Here is a 19648-nt window from a genome sequence, read left to right as displayed (position 1 = left end):
CTCAAACAAGCCAGCCAGGATGGCAACAGCAACAAAACAGCAACAAAAAAATCAGACAATAAGCACAAAAATATCCAGAGATCTTTATTCCTTAAAACAAACTAGATGCTTTTTAAGTCTAAGAACCCATATCCACTGCAGATTTTGGGATTGTAACTCATCAAATAAGTAAAGAGTAATCTCTGAAGAAAAAGCAGAAGGACCAGAAGATGGTTTTTCTCCCAATGGCTTAGAAAGGACATTTGTCCAGAAAACATTCCCCATCTCTGAACAGAAAAATTAAAAATCAGTGCCTCACATCACCACTCTCAATATCTTGTTCCTGGTTTCAAAATGAATATAAAAGTTTCATCAACTTTCAATTTTTTTATCACTTTCAGGTTCTGGTTTAAAATAGAAGAATAAGCAGGTGGGCTATATTCTGCCTTCACAGAGCCAAATACAGGAGCTGAACAAGAATGACAGAGCTTTGGAGGGGAAAGAACCGGCTCATTGACCCAGCTTCACAAAATCCTTTAGGAGCTCCAGTCTCCCTGATAACTCCATTTGTCTATAATGTCCCTCTATAGGCACCCAGCAAATCCCCTCTGGTGCATCAGGGCTGCTTTCAAATCTGTCTCTTTTCCTGACACACACATACATGCCCCAAGTTCAAACTTGTTTTTGAAGCAATAAAGAGATGCAGAAAAATTGTACATTTAAATGACACGGCGAGGTGGCCAAGTGTGAAGTGAGCCCATCTCTCCCATCTTTCATTTAAAAGGATGAGACAGAACAACAGAAAGCCTGCTGCAATCCCTGTGAAGAGGTCAACGTCAAAACTGGGCCACGTAATTTGCCATTTGAGAAAACAACAACACACAAATAGGAGGACTCTTTGGACCTCTCCTCATTAGGCAGAGAAACCACTTCAGCAGAGGCAGTTTCCCCTTGGGAAAGAGGAGAGGGCGGCGGGAAAGGCAAGTGAACCAACACGAGATTGGCACCACGACTGTGACCCTGTGGCGAGCGAGTCCCCGCGCTCCGCGCTGCCCACGGGGGATTGGGGGAGAGAGCCAAACACAACGAGGCAGACAAAAATGAAACCTAACAGCCCACACAGGAACACCAAAAAAAAAAAAGATAAAATAAGAAGAAAGGAGAGTGAGGGATTTTCCCCTTCGATGAGATGCTTGAGGAGCCCTTGGGTCCGGTCAGCCTTTCAGCCAATTTATTCAATCAGCTTAAGCTATCAGGGTGGCAATTCCGTCGCTTTTGTTTCAGGACTGAACTGCTGCAGGTCAATCCACCCCAAGCAGACCTGCTTATCTGCCTCCTGGATGTTCAACACTTAAAGGTTATTCAGCTGTGCAAATGCTGGAAAGAGCGTGCAGGGCACTCAGGGTGAGACTCAAGCCACCCGGGACAAACAAGGGTACTGAGCATCAGCATGCTGGGCTCCAGCAGAGAGCTTCCAACTCCCTCTGTGCCCCAGAAAAAAGCAGAACAGAGGGGAGAGCATGTCAATACACAGACATGAGTGAATATATTAATGCTGCCTAACAGCGTCCTCTTCCCTTTGCAGTGCCACCCTCCACGAGGAAAAGAAGAAAGCCACACTCTTGAGAACAGCTCCCACTGAGGACAATGCTGTTCTCAGCTCCCGTGAAAAATGAGGGATCTGAATGTGCTGCCCATGCCTGGGGAATCCGCCCAAACATGCAATGATTCCCTTCCAGCAGCAGTGAAAAATATATACTCATAATAATCAAGAGACACCTAAATCATACAGTTCAACAGCTCTTGCTCCAAAATGATTTAAAAGACCATACTGAGTTGCTGGAATCCTTCCTGCATACTCCCTGTAATGACCATGAGGCTACTGGAGCTGGACTGGAGATCTTGTGCTGGCACTGTTTTTGCTGTTGTCTGAAATGCAGCTCTTTCTCCAAAAAGCAAGGGAGCTCAGAGAACACACATGAAGAGAGCACAGTATCCACAAGAGCCCTGCTGCCAGTCTGACATGGAGCTGCAACAGGTATCAATGCCATCAACATTTGGGGTAAATTTGGGAAGTCAGCAAGAATCCTGTGATTAATGTGAAAAGACTCATTTAGGACACTGATGTGCCAAATCTGCATTAAGACAACACAAAATGGTCAAATTAGAGGATAATCAGATTTCTTTCATGTAGGCAATACAGATTAAAAAACAGCTGTGAAAGTTATATTCATTTTGTCCATCCTTAAAATAAGTCATTTTCCCTGTATTTATAGAAGAGGAAAAGCTAAATATTACAATAGGGGTCAGCTGCAGTTCAGCACATTAAAAAAAAAAAATCCCAGAAAAACTATTTCAAATAGAAAACTTTTATTTGCCTAAACCTGGAGGGAGGAATGTTGCTCAAATGGAAAGTATACTATGTTTTCCTCCTGCAACACCCAACCAGAGTCAGCTCAGGAGCCAAAAAACAAACAAGCTTGTGTATCCATTACAGAGCTCTCTCCATTTCCCCTGCACTCCTTATTCCTGTATCTTTATCTCGTCCAGCAACATTGTTTTCTACCCCATCATACTCTCTGGCTATTCTTCCATAACCTCTTGTGCCTTCCCTAGACACCTATATTCCCCATGCACACAATTTTTCTTCCTAGCCTTTATGTTCTGCCACAAACTGCTAGTACTGCTTCCACAGAGCAGAGTTTCCTAACTAAAGATGGTTATTGATGTACAGTACTAGTGTTTTAGTGCAGTAGCAGAATCAATAAACCAGGAAATACTGCTTTGTCAGATTTTTTCCGGCGCATGCTGGGAAATATTTTTTACTGCCTTTGGATGGTCACAGAGGTTTTCTTTAGAGATCACACTGGAGCATGAACTGTGTCTTCCCCAGGAAGAACTGAAGCTCTCCTACCCTCTAGTGACTGGAACAGAATAGAGCACAGGGTTGAAGCTTCTTTCCTTTTAAACAATACTTTCATGTCTCCTAAATCAGCTCTACGCCTCAGCAACTTTTAATTTTATTCTGAAAGGTGGTAAGGTACAAGACAGAGTCTTGAGAGCTGAAAGGCTGACAGCTAAAAGTCCAAAAACATGTATGTAAAAAAATTATACAAAATGCACTGAGATACGGCATAAAAGCAAAAAGAAAAAACAAACAAAAAAACCTAAAGAAATGGGAAAAAAAACCCACCCCAAAACTTACAGTAATAGCAACCAAAAGAGAATTTTGGCTATTCTGAAGAAAAAGAACCTGACTTTAAAAACCCAACTCCCTTTCCCAGGTCCCAAAGCCAACCAGCATCCAGAGACAGCTGTGTGAGAAAGATGGGGATCAAGCAACACTGACCGAGCCAGGGCACAGTAATTTCCAGAGTTTTAGTTAAAAACTGAAGTGATAAGCTCTTCAGTTATTCCATCACTGTCTATCATCACTGCATTCAGGCAGTCCTGGCAGCTCTCTGCTCCAAGTACTACAATATCCCTGCAATCAGGGCTCCAAAGGCTGTACTTTGCACTTCTTCTATTGACAAAAACATTCTTGCTGGCACAGTACCTGAGATGGTTGGCTCCTCTACACAGCACACCACAGTTGTAATGAATAAAACAAGAGGAGGTTAATGATTCAATTTATTTAGGCACAAACCGATAGTTACAGAGGGAAAATATCATGAGAACACACTCATCTTAAGAGCCAAATTTTGCTTTTCAGAGGCTGAGACTGTACAGCTCTCAAGCTGGGTAGTGTGGCTTACAGTGTCTGTATCATTGTTATTTACTCAATAGCAAATTAAAGCTTTACAGAACACATAAAAAGCCACAGTCTGTTTCCTGAACAAGTTAAAATCTAATGCAAAAATGATACAGGAATATAAAAGTAATGGAAGCCTGCAGGGATCCTACAGGAGACCAAGGGAAACAAGTTACACGGACATGTGGCAACACACAAATCTTGGAAATCCTGTTACAATGGAGGTAATGAAAACTCCCTGCTCAGCCTCCATCCCAAGAACAAAAGGAATTTCAAAACCCACAGGGGCAACTAGAAGAAATACTGCCTCACAGGATTCCACCCATGGTGAGAGGCAGCCCCAAAGACAGACGGGGATCTGGAGAGCCTCGTTCAGCTCTGCACCAGTCACCGTCCATCCAGCTGTTCTGAAACAACTCAAACCCTCCACAGCTCCTCTCGTTTTGGTTAATTTACACCCCTTTCCTTGGTACAGGAAGTTTTTCTCTCTTTCTACAGCTCTTTGTGAATGGGGTCTTACGTTCACTTGCCACTAGACACTGCCACAGCAGCTACAATTGGGAAACAACAGCAATTTCCCATCGCGATGAACAGAAACATCGAAAAAGCAAAGGTTACCACAGTCAGCACATTGTGACAGGTTACCACTTCTGAGTTTTCCTTTGTTTAGCCTGTTTCAGAGCAGGGCATAAATTACGGGAGGGGACCTTAATTTTCTTTAAGTAAAGAAAAAAAAAAAAAAAAAAAAAAAGTATTACCTTGGATGAAGTTCTTTTCTTTCGACTTGACCATCTCTGTTCATGAGTCCCCATTATTGTACCAAAGAGAACCCAGGGAAAGGAAACAGGTAGGGAGTAAAACGGGGAAAGTGTTTAGTAAAACAATTCAAACAGAAGCTTGTCAAATAGAAAAGCCTATTACAAAATAGAGGGCTAAATCTACAACTACATCTCCATCTACCTTCCCTGCTTCATGGAACATAACAATCAACAAACTCAAAATACCTGCATTGCACCAAAAAAAGAGGCAATAAAAAAAAAAGTAATTGAGAATAAAAAGTGGAGGGACCCAGAGCCATTAGTAAGAAACATGGCTTATACTTTTGCTGCCATCTGGTTCTACAGTAAGCTAATTTAAAAAGGGGAAAAAAATCATCTTGCTGTTAAGTGCTAATGTGGACAGAGCTATTTCACTGTTCTGACTCCTTTGGAAATGGCCGAGCTATCTGCATTTGAAATACGAGGGCTTAAAACATTGTCTTTTAAAAAAATTACAGTGTGCACCAGCTCTTCTATCATCTACACTCTGAATGTTAACTAAGCACCTGAGAGTACCAAAAGCTGCTATTTAAACCAATAAGCTTTGTTTCACTGGCTAGGTCCACTTTAGCCCAGGCCTTAATAAAAATCCCAGAATTCCTGAGATTCTTCTGACTAAACTGACTTTTTGCTAAAATAACTTTACATTTTTGCTTCACCCCTTCCTGCAATTCAGTAACACATGCCAACAATGTTGATTGTACAAGTTAGAGGGGAGTTCACATTCCATATAAAAGCCATCTAAAATATAGACATATAAATACACCATTATTTTAAATATTGTCATTAAGCTTTCAAATAATCACACAGTAAGGTAAAATTAGCTAAATCATTACCTTGTTATTAATTAAGGTTTTACAATTCTCAAAAAGGCATCTATTTTAAAAATAAATAATGAACAGCAGATATCCCACATTAACTTCTTCTCATTTTGCTTTCCAACCCCTTCAAACATTTATGTTTCTATAAATAATCCCATTCAGGCTGGAATTCCACACCTATAATTCATTAATGTGCTGTAAACAGCAAGTTTCATACTCGACTTTGCAGAAAACTTGTAGAAATATTTTCTCTTAATATGCATTACACATATTTAAAACTAAGTCTGGTTTTTAAGACAGTCCAAGTAACTGCCTGATCTTGGGACTCTGCCCCTTGCTGGCCAAGAGCAGGATTAGTTCACCAATATTTGTGTGTGGTGCATGCTTTATACAACACTAGGAGAAAACTTTAAAAATAGAAGAAAAAAGCCACATGCAGGACCTAAAATTAAGAAAAAAAAACCTATCAGCTTCAGTTATTGTGTTCCCAGTCTCTGCCCACCTTCTCTGCATTTCTAATATCACTAATCACCACATTTCTGCATAAGGAGCCAAGTTCAATTAACTCAGTGAAGAAATTATCAGTGGTAAGATCAGGGTTTTACAAGCAACCACCTCCTCTCAGCCTGGTGCTCCTCCACAGGACTGGGGCAGTTTAAGTCTTAACATCCAAGCTCAATTTTTAGATTTCACATGGATAAGTATTTTCATTGTTGATTAAAAAAAAAAAGTATATTAAAAAAAAATATATAACAGCTTTTTTTCAACCTGTCCATTGCAGTGTTGGACACATGCCCAGAGCACAGAGAGTACTGCCACAGTGCACATCACAGTGACAAGACAGAAGCATCCAGCTACAAATGTCTACACAACTTTAACCCAGCTAAATACAAGGCTTTTTTTTTTTTTTTTTAAAGTTATGCTCCATCTCGATTTCAATATTGAGTCTCAGAGGATGAAAATAAAGGTGGCATTTCCCAGTAAATCAGATTATGCCAGCTCTTCTTTTCTCCCCCCTACAAATTCCAGCTATAAATTTGATTTCCTAAGCCACTTACATTTCTCTTGAAGTCTCCTTGCTTGACTGCTAGACTCAGGTTTAATACAATCACTCCCATGTCATCTTCTAAACTGTTGGGATCTTCCAGTTTTAAAACCTGTTCAGTAGTTCTACAAGGTAACAAAAAAAAAAAAATAAAAAAAAAAAGGAAAACAAAAAAGTTGTGCATTTATTGACTCCAGTTAACTCGAGTTGATTATTAAAGGTCAGGTTGAGCTGTGCAAATTTCAGCTTCTTGTCTGAAATTCCCAATATTGAGTTTAAATGTTAAAATGGGAAATCTGGAGAGTTCTTTCTTGGTTCTGACAAAACACACCCCTCTTTTAATAATGCAGCACAGTATTCCTATAGCACTGCTCAGTACTCATAACTCTCCATATGCAGGTACACACTGAATTAAGTTACTACTACCTCTATTACACAGCAAAGAAGAGTGGCAGGGAAACTCATCCGAGTGAATCTTCTAATATTAAATGGTTTGTATTTGACTCCAGAGATACTTATTCAGCCTGCTTTTAATCCCCTTCTATGACTCTGTTCCCTTGCTGAAAACAGGAATGCTGGTATTTACCTGATGGCACTATCTCATGAACAAATGAACATTTCTATAAATTCAGATACAACAGCAATGAGAGCTACAACACCCCCCACACTGAGAAAACTCATTTCCCCCCCAAAAAAAAGTCATCGCACAGCAAGGGAGTATAAAAGAAACAACTAAAACTTGAATTCCTGGCTTCCAGCTCCACACTGAGCCCAAGCAGCAGCAGCAGACAAAAGGCACAGGGCTTGCCTCGGCACTAAATCAGGGCCAGCTGCAGCTGCTGCAGGCAGGGATGGATGAGGGGGAGGCTGGAAAAGGGGTGCTGGCAGCAGCCAGGCAAAAAACGCTCCTCAGCCCCAGAGGAAGGCACCCTGTGGGGCTGAGGACAGGTCCCAAACCTTCTCCCACCTCCATAAACTGTCCTGGTGCAGCTCTCCCTAAACAATGCTGCACACAGAAATTCTTAGTCACAGAACTGGGTTCTGTCCAGGCTGGATTTGAATCCGGTGCATAAAAACGTGTGCAGAAGATTTATCTCAAATGATTTCTCTTGAAATCCCCGCTCTTCTATCAAAAATAAGTTTTCACTCATAGAAAAACTCCAAGCCAGAAAAAAAGCATTTCACCACTTCTCTCTGTTTGTCAATCAAGCTGCATTAATAACCCTTAATTAAATGAACTGTTACCTATTGAGGTCCCAAACCTTCTCCCACCTCCATAAACTGTCCTGGTGCAGCTCTCCCTAAACAATGCTGCACACAGAAATTCTTAGTCCCAGAACTGGGCTCTGTCCAGGCTGGATTTGAATCCGGTGCATAAAAACGTGTGCAGAAGATTTATCTCAAATGATTTCTCTTTAAATCCCCGCTCTTCTATCAAAAATAAGTTTTCACTCATAGAAAAACTCCAAGCCAGAAAAAAAGCATTTCACCACTTCGCTCTGTTTCTCAATCAAGCTGCATTAATAACCCTTAATTAAATGAACTGTTACCTATTGAGTTCAAGTTCAGTGAGAGCCACAGATGCCGAACCCATGAAGTCTGAAGAGGTTAAATCACGATCGTACACCTGGTGGCAAAATAAGACAAATATTTCCAATTTTCACATCATAAGCCAGTTTTATCCCAGGCGATGAAAGAACAGATATTTTAAGCCCTTTCAGTTCAATTTTGTATTTGAAAGATCAAAGCTTAGATATAATTCAGGGATCACTTTCCATCTCCCCGCTTTAATTTGTATTTTTAGCTAAATATTTAACCAGCATTTTGAAAGTATCTTCTTAATATTATGTAAACAGAGACATGTGTGCTGCTATGGGTTGTGCCTGCTCCTTTATACTCCACACGACAGCATAATGAAACGCTGCACAAAAATCAGGTACTTGTGCTTACAGATGTTTTAGCAATTAGTGCTCACAACTGGTAGCTTGTGGTTCTGGTAACTGTAACGTTACTCATAACCAGAAAAGGCTTTGCTACTTGTCACGGCTGCATCCCAGGTAATAATTCTGTGCAGCCCAGCCAAATTACACTCCTAAAACGTGCTTCTGAAACTGCCCTTGGTTTCACTGAGTTTGCACAAGCACAGGGTGGGAGAGAGAGAGGGAGAGAGAGAATTCAGCTTTAAACAGATCCAGTCAAGGAGTTTTATTTCAAACTTGGGTTTTTGCAGACGGAAAGCAAAACATGCAAGTAAAATCTGGGAAAGACATATGTGCTTTTTAATTTGAAATTGCTGAAGCTCTTAAACTGGATTGTGTTTTATGCCGTGCTGCTACGGGGAATAAAAATCAATATGTTTCCAAAGTTGAAAATAATTGCTTATAAAAATATTGGCCAGTCTTTCAAAAAACTGAGACCGAAACTTACCTTGATCCAGAGGTTTTGATCGAGGGTCTGTATGGGCAGCACAACAGTTTCATCCCAAACTGGGTTGAGGTTCTTGTAGACTACCTTACTTTTGTAAAGGGTTTTGCCATTCAGTTTAAACTTCACGTACGGGTCACTTGTACCTGTAATAATTAATTTAAAAATAGATTAGTGTCAGCACTGTATGCAACTCCACAACCTTAAATTATATTTTCATAAAATAATTTAAAAGAGTTAATGGTAATTACCTATTTTACAGATACATGTATATACTTAATTACCTGTATAAAAACTGCTCATTCATACAGGAAATCTACAGACAGAATCAGAAAGTTGCCCGAAAGCAGGCAACAAAAAAATCTTCATTGTTTGCTTGATCTGTTGTTTTATTCTTAAGAACATTAATTGCTGTTTAACAACTCTGATAAAATTTTAATTTGGTAAAAGAGCAAACAAGCATCACTGAAGCACTATTTACAGGCCGACTAATGACACAGTGGAAGAGAGAAAATGTGGTCCTGTGACTAGGAATGTATTCAAAGGACCCAAACTCCAAAGCATCGTAACTGGGATAGGAGCTCCAAGGAAACCAGTAACAATAGCTAAAATACCCGTCAGGATTTCATCACTGGTGTCACTTTGCCAATTTACTTAAAACCCAATTTGAGGTTTCAATGAAAAAACAGCAACGTTATTCATCAGCTCAGGATAAAATCCACACAGAGAACAGACTCTGTAAAAACAAGCACTGTCCAGGTAACATGTTTTTTAATCCAAGTGGCACAATTTGCCATGGCAATAATGTCCCCTGTTTTTATGGAGCAGATGTCCATGGACAGAGCGTGAGGCTCGTGCCACTCGGCAGCAATAGAAAGACTTGCATCTGTCAAAGGAACACAGAAGAGGGAATCAACTTTTTATTATTGTTATTAAACTGGTGGCATCTGCACTGACACCAACCACCTAGTAAGAGGGGGAACAAGGCACAGGGATTTAACTAGATGATGGTTTAGTTACTCATACAGATTTTGCAAAAAAAAAAAAAAAAAAATCTTCACAGGCTGAAAATAAAGGGGAAAAATCAAATGGAGATGTAGCAAGCAGCATCTACAATTAACTGAGCCTAGGTGCCATTCACCTGTCATATCCAGTATTTTCTGTATTTTACGTGATAGCTGGAATTATATTTCCCTCCTAACAATTCAATTTCATCAGAAGGGTAGCAGCCAAGGTGATGGTCCTGGCTGCCCCCCAGCCTGCAGCAAGGGGAAAGGAAAGGACTGATTTCTACAGCAGACTTCAGAGTCAGAAATAATCTGAACCTGGCCTGACAAAGACATGGCAATCCAGGATAACCCGGCCTAACAGCAATACTCAAATCTTGCCAATGATTTGTGCACCTGCAAGGATGGGAAAAATCCATATTTAAACATCCAAAGCTCTCATCAGTGTTATGTGAAGACAAACTCAGGAAAAAAAAATTATGTGTAAGCACCTATTTGTGTAAGTACTGTAAAGAAATGTGCTCCTGAGAGACAGACATATTTCTAAGGATTATAGAAAGTTTTTATTCTGCTTTAATTTCAAAAGGGAAGAGTTGTAGAACCTAGTCCATTCTGCACATAAAGTGTGTTTCATTCACAGAAGGAAAATATCAGTTGGCTTTCAAATACTGTCTGCAGCTGATCCTTTTTCTGAATAATAATTGTTGAAAAAAATCACATTTTTTTGTTGTTTAAAAAAAAAAAAGAAAAGCGCTGCAGACTTCTTAAATGGAATTTTTTTTTTCTTCTCCTCTAAGAGAGACTAATACTAAGGCCCAGATCCAAAGCCAGGAAAGTCAGAGGGCAGCTTCTCATTGTTCCCAGTGAGTTAGGACTAGACCTTTCCCTAAAAATTTCTCAGAACTAATGATTATACTCTCATACAAAGCATCCAGCTTAAAACCAGCACAATGTCCAGGAGTGGGAACACACAGATAGATCACAGCCCCACAGTGTGGGGGGGCAGCAGTCATCAGAAGATGCAGAATTAAGAAATAACAGCACTGAGCTCTTTGGTGTCACTTCAAAAAGATTTTAAAATACCAAAAAAAGACAAAAAATCCCTAACCTTTATTTACTGTGTGAGCTGGACAAAACTGCATAATTAAAAGTAAGAATAGTAATAATAATGTCCACAATCTATTCTGTGCATGAAATAGCAACTGGCCAAGACAAGGAAAGCAAGTGATGAAATGAAAGCACGAAGAGACGATGGAGGCAGGTGGTTTATGGCCATAACTCATCTGCTTTTGGCATAGAAAACCCATAAAAAAGGACAAAACCTGAAAAGAGAGAAAAAAAACAGAGATATAGAAAAAAATAGCCAGCAAGTGCAATACCAACAAGCAGAAAACTCCAAGCCCTTTCTCTGAGGAGGGGAAGCAAGAAGACTATAGCTAAGTAAGCATCCCAATTGCATTATTGCTCTGAAAAGCTTTCCAGGTTGTTATACAGTAAAGGAAAATAAAAGGGAAGGGGGAGGGAAGGGCTGCCCAGCACTGCTCATGTGAGCCAGGCTTTAGCGATCATTCTCACGTATTTATTTTTAATAAACTCTTCCTTTATATTTATGCATATTTATATATAGAAACATACACATCTAAAAGGAATAGATGCAAAAAATATATATATAAAAGGAATATATATTAAAGGAATATATATAATAGGAAAATATATTTTGTTTACGTAAAAGTATATATTGTACATTAAGAGAAAAAAAGGGGGGGGGGGAAGCTACAATAAAAAGAGGCCTTTAATTAAATAAGATTGCCACTGTGGGATCAGGCCTTCATGCTTGTCAGCTTACTCTCAAAATAAACATCTCAAAGCGGGGCCTCAGTGGTGTCACTTACTCCAGCAAGGCAGCCTGGGTAATCCCTCGCTATCTTGACAGCTCCATAATGTTCCAGCGGCTTCACGGGTGAGCGGCGGCACCCGCGCCGCGGAAAATATTAATGCGGCGAATTAACGGCGAGAGAGAGAGGGGGACGGGGCGTACAAAAGCCAAACAAGGGAAAGGTGTCAAGTTAGCACCGGTGTTAATTGTGAGGGAAAATAATTGTGGCGGGGCAGGGGGGTCCTGCGGCGCTCGCCTGTCGCGCTGTCATGGGGGTGACATCTCAACTAGGCGGGCGACACGCCAGTGGTGGGATGGCAGCTCCGTGCCACCCAGCAGATGGATTGTCACCTGCGTGGGGGGACACGGGGCACCTAAGGTTGGTGGTGGCCACTGGGGTGAAGCTGCGTGGCTGGTGGAGTGTCAAAATCAGTGGTGTTGATGATTCCAAGATTGTAGAAAGTCTCTGTCTTTCTGCCCCGTTGCCAAAGAAGAAGCCATAATTGGTCTGTGCTGTTCCAAGGTTGTTTATTCTGTTTATCTCTCACATGTTCTGCTGCCCTGCCGCAGCTCTGTCCTGCAGGGCAGCGTGTGGGGCTCTGCCCTCAGTGGGATGTTACAAACATTAAATACCAGAAACTCCCTGGGCTGGATTTACAATAACGTGCCAATATCTGTCACCTGCGTTGGACAGTGTGTCCCCAGCCTGAACCAACAGAAAAATGCCAACACCACAGTGAGACATGGAGGGCATGAAGAAGGAGAAAAAGGACAAGGCACACCCAATTTCCTCCATCTTGTCCCCTTTGGACCCCTAATCTAGAATCCTAAAATTTTACTTTTGCACCCATGCCACACAATTATTACTTCAATCAAACACTCAGAGCTGGTAATTCATCCTGTAAGGCTGAAAACTCTTTTCCATGGACAGAGATCACAGACAGTGTCTCTGGGGGCTCTGTCCAGGGGGGTTCCTGACCCCTGCCAGGGTCCCAGAACTTCCAGGGCAGCCAGAGGGAAGCCCTGGATTCCCACAGTGGAGAAATGTCAGGATGGACGTGGCACCACGGCCCGCCCAAGGTGGGTCCCGAGATGCTGACATAGCTCTCTGCTGACTGTGGTCTGGTTCTGGTTTCCTGTAAGACACCCCAGATTGCATCCAGATGACCAAAATAGTTGACAGGGAATGAGAAATAAGCCAGGTGGGCAAGCCTCTACTGATGGGACGAACAGCACAGTCTGCAAATCACTGACTGCATTTGAATTCAGGGCTTGAAGCCTCCTGGATTCAAGCTCAGAAAGACGTCTGGGTCTATTAAAAGCTATTTATAAGAGACAATCTACAATCTAGGCAGAAAAACGTAACTTTTTTTGAAAAGAGCCATGTGATGTTAGAGATTAACCAGTCTAAAAAAAGGGTTTTTTGTTTATAATCTTCTTTTAACTGTGACAGAAATGGATAATTTTCTGAAAAAGCCAGACCAATTAAAAAAAAAAAAAAAAAAAGAAAGCTTTTTAGCAGTCATTTCCTAGTAAAGGCAACTGAATCAACAACTTTTAGGCACGTGCATGCAGGCTCTTCTGAAAGCAAGGTCTCACTCACATCAGCTGTAGCAGTATCAACAGGGGAATGGATTATTGTTAAAGCCAGTTGAGAACTGGGAAAAGCAAGGTGCTTTGAGGTTAATTTGTATATTGTGCAGTGAAACAAGCAGGTTCTCACACACTAAAATATATGGACAGAATATATATAAAAAACCCAACATAATCTGCTTATTGGCCTAAAGCAAACCAAATAAAGAATAAAAATGAAGTTGACCTCTTAAAAAACCAAAAATAATTTAATCAGCTAGGCCTCTTCCCCCATGCGAGAAAGAACATTCATCTTGACAGTGATGCTCCCTGGAATTCCTTTGCAAAATACCAATTTCATTTCTATTTTCTCCCACTAACACTAAAAAGCAATGAGTGCAGGCAAACCAGACATCACCTAAAACCTGAGAAAGCTTCAGTAAGCAAAAAGTTGTTGGGACAGAGCAGCAGGAGAGGGTTTAGTAGCCCAAGAAACCAAACTGTTAAAGGTGCTTTTAAATGGATACTGCTGCCCTCTAGCAGCTACCGAGAGGTGAATCACATCCACTGCTTCAGAACGAGGGAAAAAAATAACCCAGCAAACCCAGAAGACCCAATATAATTTCAAGCCACACACTGTTTTATGAGAGCAAACTTACTGGAAATGTAGCATATGAAACAAGTCTCATTCCATAAATAAATAAATAAAAGTGACCACCAAATTGCCTTAAAATCTTGGAAAAAATCAAAGAGCAGTGTGAAATATAACCTAGACCATCTTAAGTTTTGGTTAAAAAACTAAATTTTAATCTGAAGAAGGAAATTAAGGATTTATTTTATAGGCATGTAAAGAATAAATATCTGAAAATCTTCCTAGAAATAGAATTACTGGAGTTATTTACGACAAGGAGTAAAAGACATTCTAAAATAGAACACACATTTTTCTTTTTAAGTGGAAAACCACTACATCCTTGCAGTGAAACAGCCAAGATCAAGGCTTAAAGGGGAAATCAGAAAAAAAAGTATTCTGCTGGCAGGAAATTCAGGTGATTTTGGAAAGTTTTGTTCCCAGCTAGTTTTACGTGGCCAGATGGAAATGAAACATTGCTTGGAAACAAGCAGTCCCAATAGGTTCCAAGGGAAAATAAAACCAACCAGAAAAAAAAAAAAAAAATACACACAAGCCTAAAAAATAACCACAAAAAAAAACCCCCAATAAACTGAAAAGACCACAGAAGTGTGTAGAAAGTGTGCAAACAGTTTAAGGGAAGGTGAAGGTGGGGAAAAATTGCCAGAACTCAATAGAATGAAAGATGCAGATATAGTACTTTCTATTCAAGACATTTCAGAAACACAAAAAAAAAAAAAGAAAAAAAAAAAGGAAAAAAAAAAGAAAATACCATGTGACATACATTAGGGACATGTGACATAAGGCATAGAATTGTCTTTGGTAAGAATTAGTCCAGCTGAACACTGCTTTAGACACTGGCAGAGGCTCCAGGATCTCCCTGGAGCTTTCTCTTCTGCGTGCTAAACAACCCCAGCTCAGCATTGTTTCTTGTATTCGGAGTCTTCACCCAAATAAAATCTTCTTACAAGGTCCCAGAAAGATGCAGTGTGACCTGTTAATGCAGGCAGGTGCCCACAAGACACGGCTCTGACAACTGATGGAGCTAGAATAGTTTAAGAAACCTGCTTTTTAAACTACAATTCTGACACAAGAAGAGTCACGGGGTGTTCTCTGGGCCTAAAAATTCTCTTCCGATGCTATCACTCCAACATTTCCTAATTTAACATTACAAGGATGGGAAGACATAGAAACTGTTTTTGTTTGAACTCCTCCAGACACATAAATTGCTTCTGTTTGAACTCCTCCTGTTTTTTGGAGGTGCAATCTCAGTGCATTCCTTTCCCACACCAGTGAGGCAGGATGCTCACAGGGATCCCTGTGCCCAAGGCAAAGCTTCAGGCACACACTCTGCACCTCCAGAAGCTGGGCTTGGCACAGACAGACTCTCTCAGCACAAGCCCTCGTTCACACAGCCACACAGCATCCAGAAAACATCCAAAGGAGGCCTCAGCACCATCCAAAATCTCAGCACTTGTAAATTAGCCATGATTACGCCTTTCAAAAAGAAGTGCGAGAAGTTGCCTAATACATTGCAATAATTAATAAATCTGAAGGCCTAATGATCTAATTGCAGATACCCTGAAAACAGAGAAAGTCTAAATTAATCAGCATGTTTGCAGAGAGCAATTCAGCCTAATTGCTCTGAGCATTTGCTTTCCAAACAATTACTTGCTCTAAGCTGACAAATACCCAGCAGAGCACACACACATCCCCTCCTCTGGCACTCTGGTATCAGCATGGACCCAGGCAGGGAATTACAGAGTGATAAAATACCCTGAGTTGGCAAAACCCACTGGCATAACCAAGGTCTAACTTCTGGATAGCCCAGAGCTTTGAGTGGTGGGTTCCTGCAGGCTCACTGCTGCTGGAATTTAAAAGTATGGTATTCTACAAGCTTTCTTTCCTTTTGTTTTGTCCTTGGGAGACTGATCTCCAGCACAGCTCACAGGGAGCCCCCCAGGACCCCAGGCAGAGGGGGCTGTGAGATGTGAGAGCAGAGGATGTTGTGCTGAGGACAAGGAAAGCAGGATGCACCCATGGAGGTGTTGCATCTTCTGCACTACTGCTCCTCCCCTTGCACTCTTCACACTGCCTCCATCACTGCCTCCATCAAAGGAAGGAGAGGAAAACCAAAATGCAGCAAGAGAAAACAAATGAAACCTGAAAGGAAGAAACAGAGATGGGGCACAAATGTTCTGTAAAAAAGATCTATGAAACACAAAACCAGGTAGAAAAGGGACACACATGAAGTTCAGGCTGGAACACGTGGTTAAAAGGGAAAGAAAAAGAAGTCACCAACCACAGCCACATCCAAGAACTGTGTTTCTTGTAACTACACTGAGTAACAGATGAAAAATGAACTTTAAAAGCACAGGATTTGGAAATGAGAGGGGCTTCTCACCCTCACAGGCACTCAAAACCCAGTTTCTGTTTATTCTTACAGCAGCAGAGTTGGGTTTGCCACCTGAAGGAAGGTAGCCCCTCCTCACAGCTGTGGCATCGCTTTGTTCACTGCTCTGGAAGGGTGACTCGACCAGGAGCAACGTGCACAGCCAGAGCATCCCAGTGCCAAAGGGGAGCAGGACCTTGGAGATTTCTTCAGGTTGACTCAAACAACCACGAGGCACCACCCTGGCCTGTGAAGTTGAACCAGCAGGTGGAAATGGGCTCCAGCCTCTCCCAGCTCAAAGCGTGAAGCTGGGCTCACAAAGCCCTAAAACCTCTAAGGGTGTCACAAGATGCCAACACTCAGAGCACCAGTGATTTTTTTTTAATGCCAAATTAGATACAGAATAATTATCTCTCTGTTCTGCCAAGCTGCTCCAGTGCTCCACAGATTTTTAATCAAAAAAAAAACCAAAAAAACAAAACACATTTCTGGTTTATTACTACTTGGAGTAGTCAAACTACACAGATGCAAACTCCTTGCCACAAGTGAAACACATCTAGTAACAATTATACCATAAAAAATACATAAAAATACATTAAAAAATCCAACTTCTGGTGCAGTGTATGTACACACATACATAAACTTCAACGTTTGGCTCATCCTCTACAAGAAGTCTAAATGTAGGACCCATGCACTGCCTAACATTGGCCCCAGAGGGGCACACAGGTAACATGCCAAATTTACCATCTGCTCAGGCAGATTCTGCTGTGTGGCTGGGTGAGACTGTAAGCAAGTAAATCAGACTCCAAGCAAGCTGATAACCAGCAGGCAACACCTCTCTCAGCCTGCATCCCTAGGCAGGACACCGATTTTGACTCAAGAAAGGAGTTTTTGGAGCTTCTCTACTTTCCACCAGAACTAAGATCCTGCTCTAGCAGCACCTGGATTCCATGGCTCCGTGTTGCTGTACAGAGGCTTTTTCTTTCAAAAAATAGATAAAAGAGGAGAAGAAAACACTGAAATTCTGATTTATTTTTCTTTTCCATATTGCTGTGCAATTTAGAAGAAGCACATGCATCTCTGAACCAGTCTCCTGGGCTGATGCACCCTCTCTAAAGACAGCAGTACAAGGAGAGGAGCTGCAGAAAGTCAGGGACTGGAGAGACACAAGAGACAGGCAAAAACAATGCAAGAAGTAAAAAGTGGAGGGAAAAATAGGAAAGAGCAGATGTTAACAGGATTCATATTATGAAGAGGAAAAAAATTGTCATTAAAATCTGGTAAAGTAAAGGAGGAATTTATATCACACCAAAGCGAACATATCCTGGAAAGAGCAGTACATAGTGAGGCAAAGAGTCAGAAAAAAATACTGGGAAAATTGGGAAAAAAAGTGAAGTCTGCAGCTCTAAGTAGAACTCCTGCTCACCTTTACTTGGCCAAGCATAATTTATTTCCTAATTAATAAGCATAATATTTATTTATTTATTATATTTACTTCCTAATAATAAACATACTATTAGTAAATTCAGGGAGAAACCTGTGAATTTAATGAGCAGTGCCAGGATGGTTTTAAGCAATAGCTGTTTCCAATGTCAGAAATATTTCTCCTTGGTCACACAGCTTAGATTTATTTTTACATGTACACACAGATAAATACTCCTTACACTGGGACAAAACAGAGGCAGAAACAGACTGAACATGAGCACAGGAGACTTTACTCAGCTGCCAGGAGAGGGCATCACCCACCCACACTGCAGCTCCTAAGCCTGAGCTATTGAAACTTGTAAAATGAAATTAAGGGGAAAAGTGCAAACATGAGAAGGCAGAACACCACACTTAAATACCATTTTCTTTATGTAGCTAAAGAAACTCCTCCAAAAAATGTAAACTGATGGGTTTGATGACTGCTTTGAGACTTTTTTCCAGATAAATCTCTGATTGAGTAATAAATGAAAATTAAAATTTAGGAAAATTACAACTCTTACGTTAATTCTTATTTATGCTAAAGATGCTGGGGCATAAACTCTCCACTCAGTCTCTGTGAATATTTTTCTGAATTCAAATTATTCAGAGCACACTGATACACCCCAGCACAGCAGGGTGGGGGGAGAGGAGGGAAGTCTCTGGGGCTTTCTCACACTGAAGAGATGAGCAGGGCTGACAACCTCCCACTTTCAAAGGCACGCTGAGAAAGCCCAGTGGCTGTAGGTCAAAGCTCAGCATCACACAAAGATGTCACACAGCCAGAGTGACAGCAGAGGCCTGTAACCATGGGCATCCACAGTGAGCTTTTTATTTTTTTAAGGAGCCACCACTGCAGCAATGTGGTGACTGATGAATAATCATTAAGGCACTGCTTTCTCCCCTCCTGCTGCCTGTGCAATAAAAAGCAGCAGTTTTACTGAATTTTTTCACCTCACATACTCAGTTTACTAAATGAGAGGTCATTTGCCACAAAGCAACAGAGACTCAGCAAAAGGGATTTTTTTCCCCCTTATGTTGTTTCACTATGCTGTCCCCTGCTTCACTAAGACAAGCATTTGCTTTCTTACATAACAAAACACAGCCTAGAGCAAAGTATGCTCTGTCTTCTCTAGAAAAACTACTTTGCTGGAACTGCTCATTTCTAGCATCTTTTTCCTAGGAGCAGTTGGATGTGTCCTTGCTTGTGCAACCTGCTAGTAAAATCTGATCAACTGCTACACTGTTAGGAAATACAGGCTTTTTATAACCAGTGAAGATCTTAATCTAAGTACTGGTTCTAAAAACTTCTAAAAATTGGTAGGGAAAACAACCAGAAGTTACTGTTTTGTGAAGCCATGAAAAGTCAGCATGGAAAAAGTTAACTGAGATACCAGACAACAAAATCCCAACAGCACCTCATGGGAGAACCAAAATCAGGCAGGTCCCTCCAGGTGCAAACCTTCACAGGCCTTTAGGCTGTGCAAGCTTATTTTGTTTAAAACCAAATGAATCAACCCCATGGCTTCACCTCAAAAGAAGCTGCTCAGACATTTTGCAAGACAAAACTGCCAGAACTGTTTGCACATGCAGGGAAAAAAATATGAAATCAAGACTGGATATATGGAAGAGCTCTTTGACAGGCTCAGATCAAAGGTCCTGACACAGCTGCTGCCTCAGAGTCCTACACAGAGCCCCTGGCAGGACAGCTCTTCCCTCCACAGCAAGTGACTGGCTGCTTGTAAGCATTTCTCCCTCTTTCAACATCCTGAAGAAAAGCCAAGTTAAGGAATTTTCACATTTTTTTCACAGGAATTCCCTAAATATTTTATAGTTTATTTGACCCATCATCTTGGGGTGGGTTTTGGGTTTTT

General features: G+C 41.0%; 1 protein-coding gene across 1 annotated transcript in view; it reads right to left on the bottom strand.

Annotated features, from left to right (window-relative positions):
- MCTP2 (multiple C2 and transmembrane domain containing 2) overlaps positions 1-19648 on the bottom strand; it is a 117755-nt gene that overhangs the window by 75131 nt on the left and 22976 nt on the right. The window contains exons 6-9 of the mRNA XM_021537921.3: positions 8842-8984; positions 7965-8041; positions 6428-6539; positions 4489-4524 (exon numbers count right to left, since the gene is read on the bottom strand). Coding sequence (XP_021393596.1) covers positions 4489-4524; positions 6428-6539; positions 7965-8041; positions 8842-8984 — 368 coding nt within the window. The remainder of the gene's footprint in view (positions 1-4488; positions 4525-6427; positions 6540-7964; positions 8042-8841; positions 8985-19648) is intronic.

Source organism: Lonchura striata, chromosome 11 (genome assembly GCF_046129695.1).
Source record: "Lonchura striata isolate bLonStr1 chromosome 11, bLonStr1.mat, whole genome shotgun sequence".
NCBI classification, from domain to species: domain Eukaryota; kingdom Metazoa; phylum Chordata; class Aves; order Passeriformes; family Estrildidae; genus Lonchura; species Lonchura striata.
This window is presented reverse-complemented; position numbering and strand designations above follow the sequence as displayed.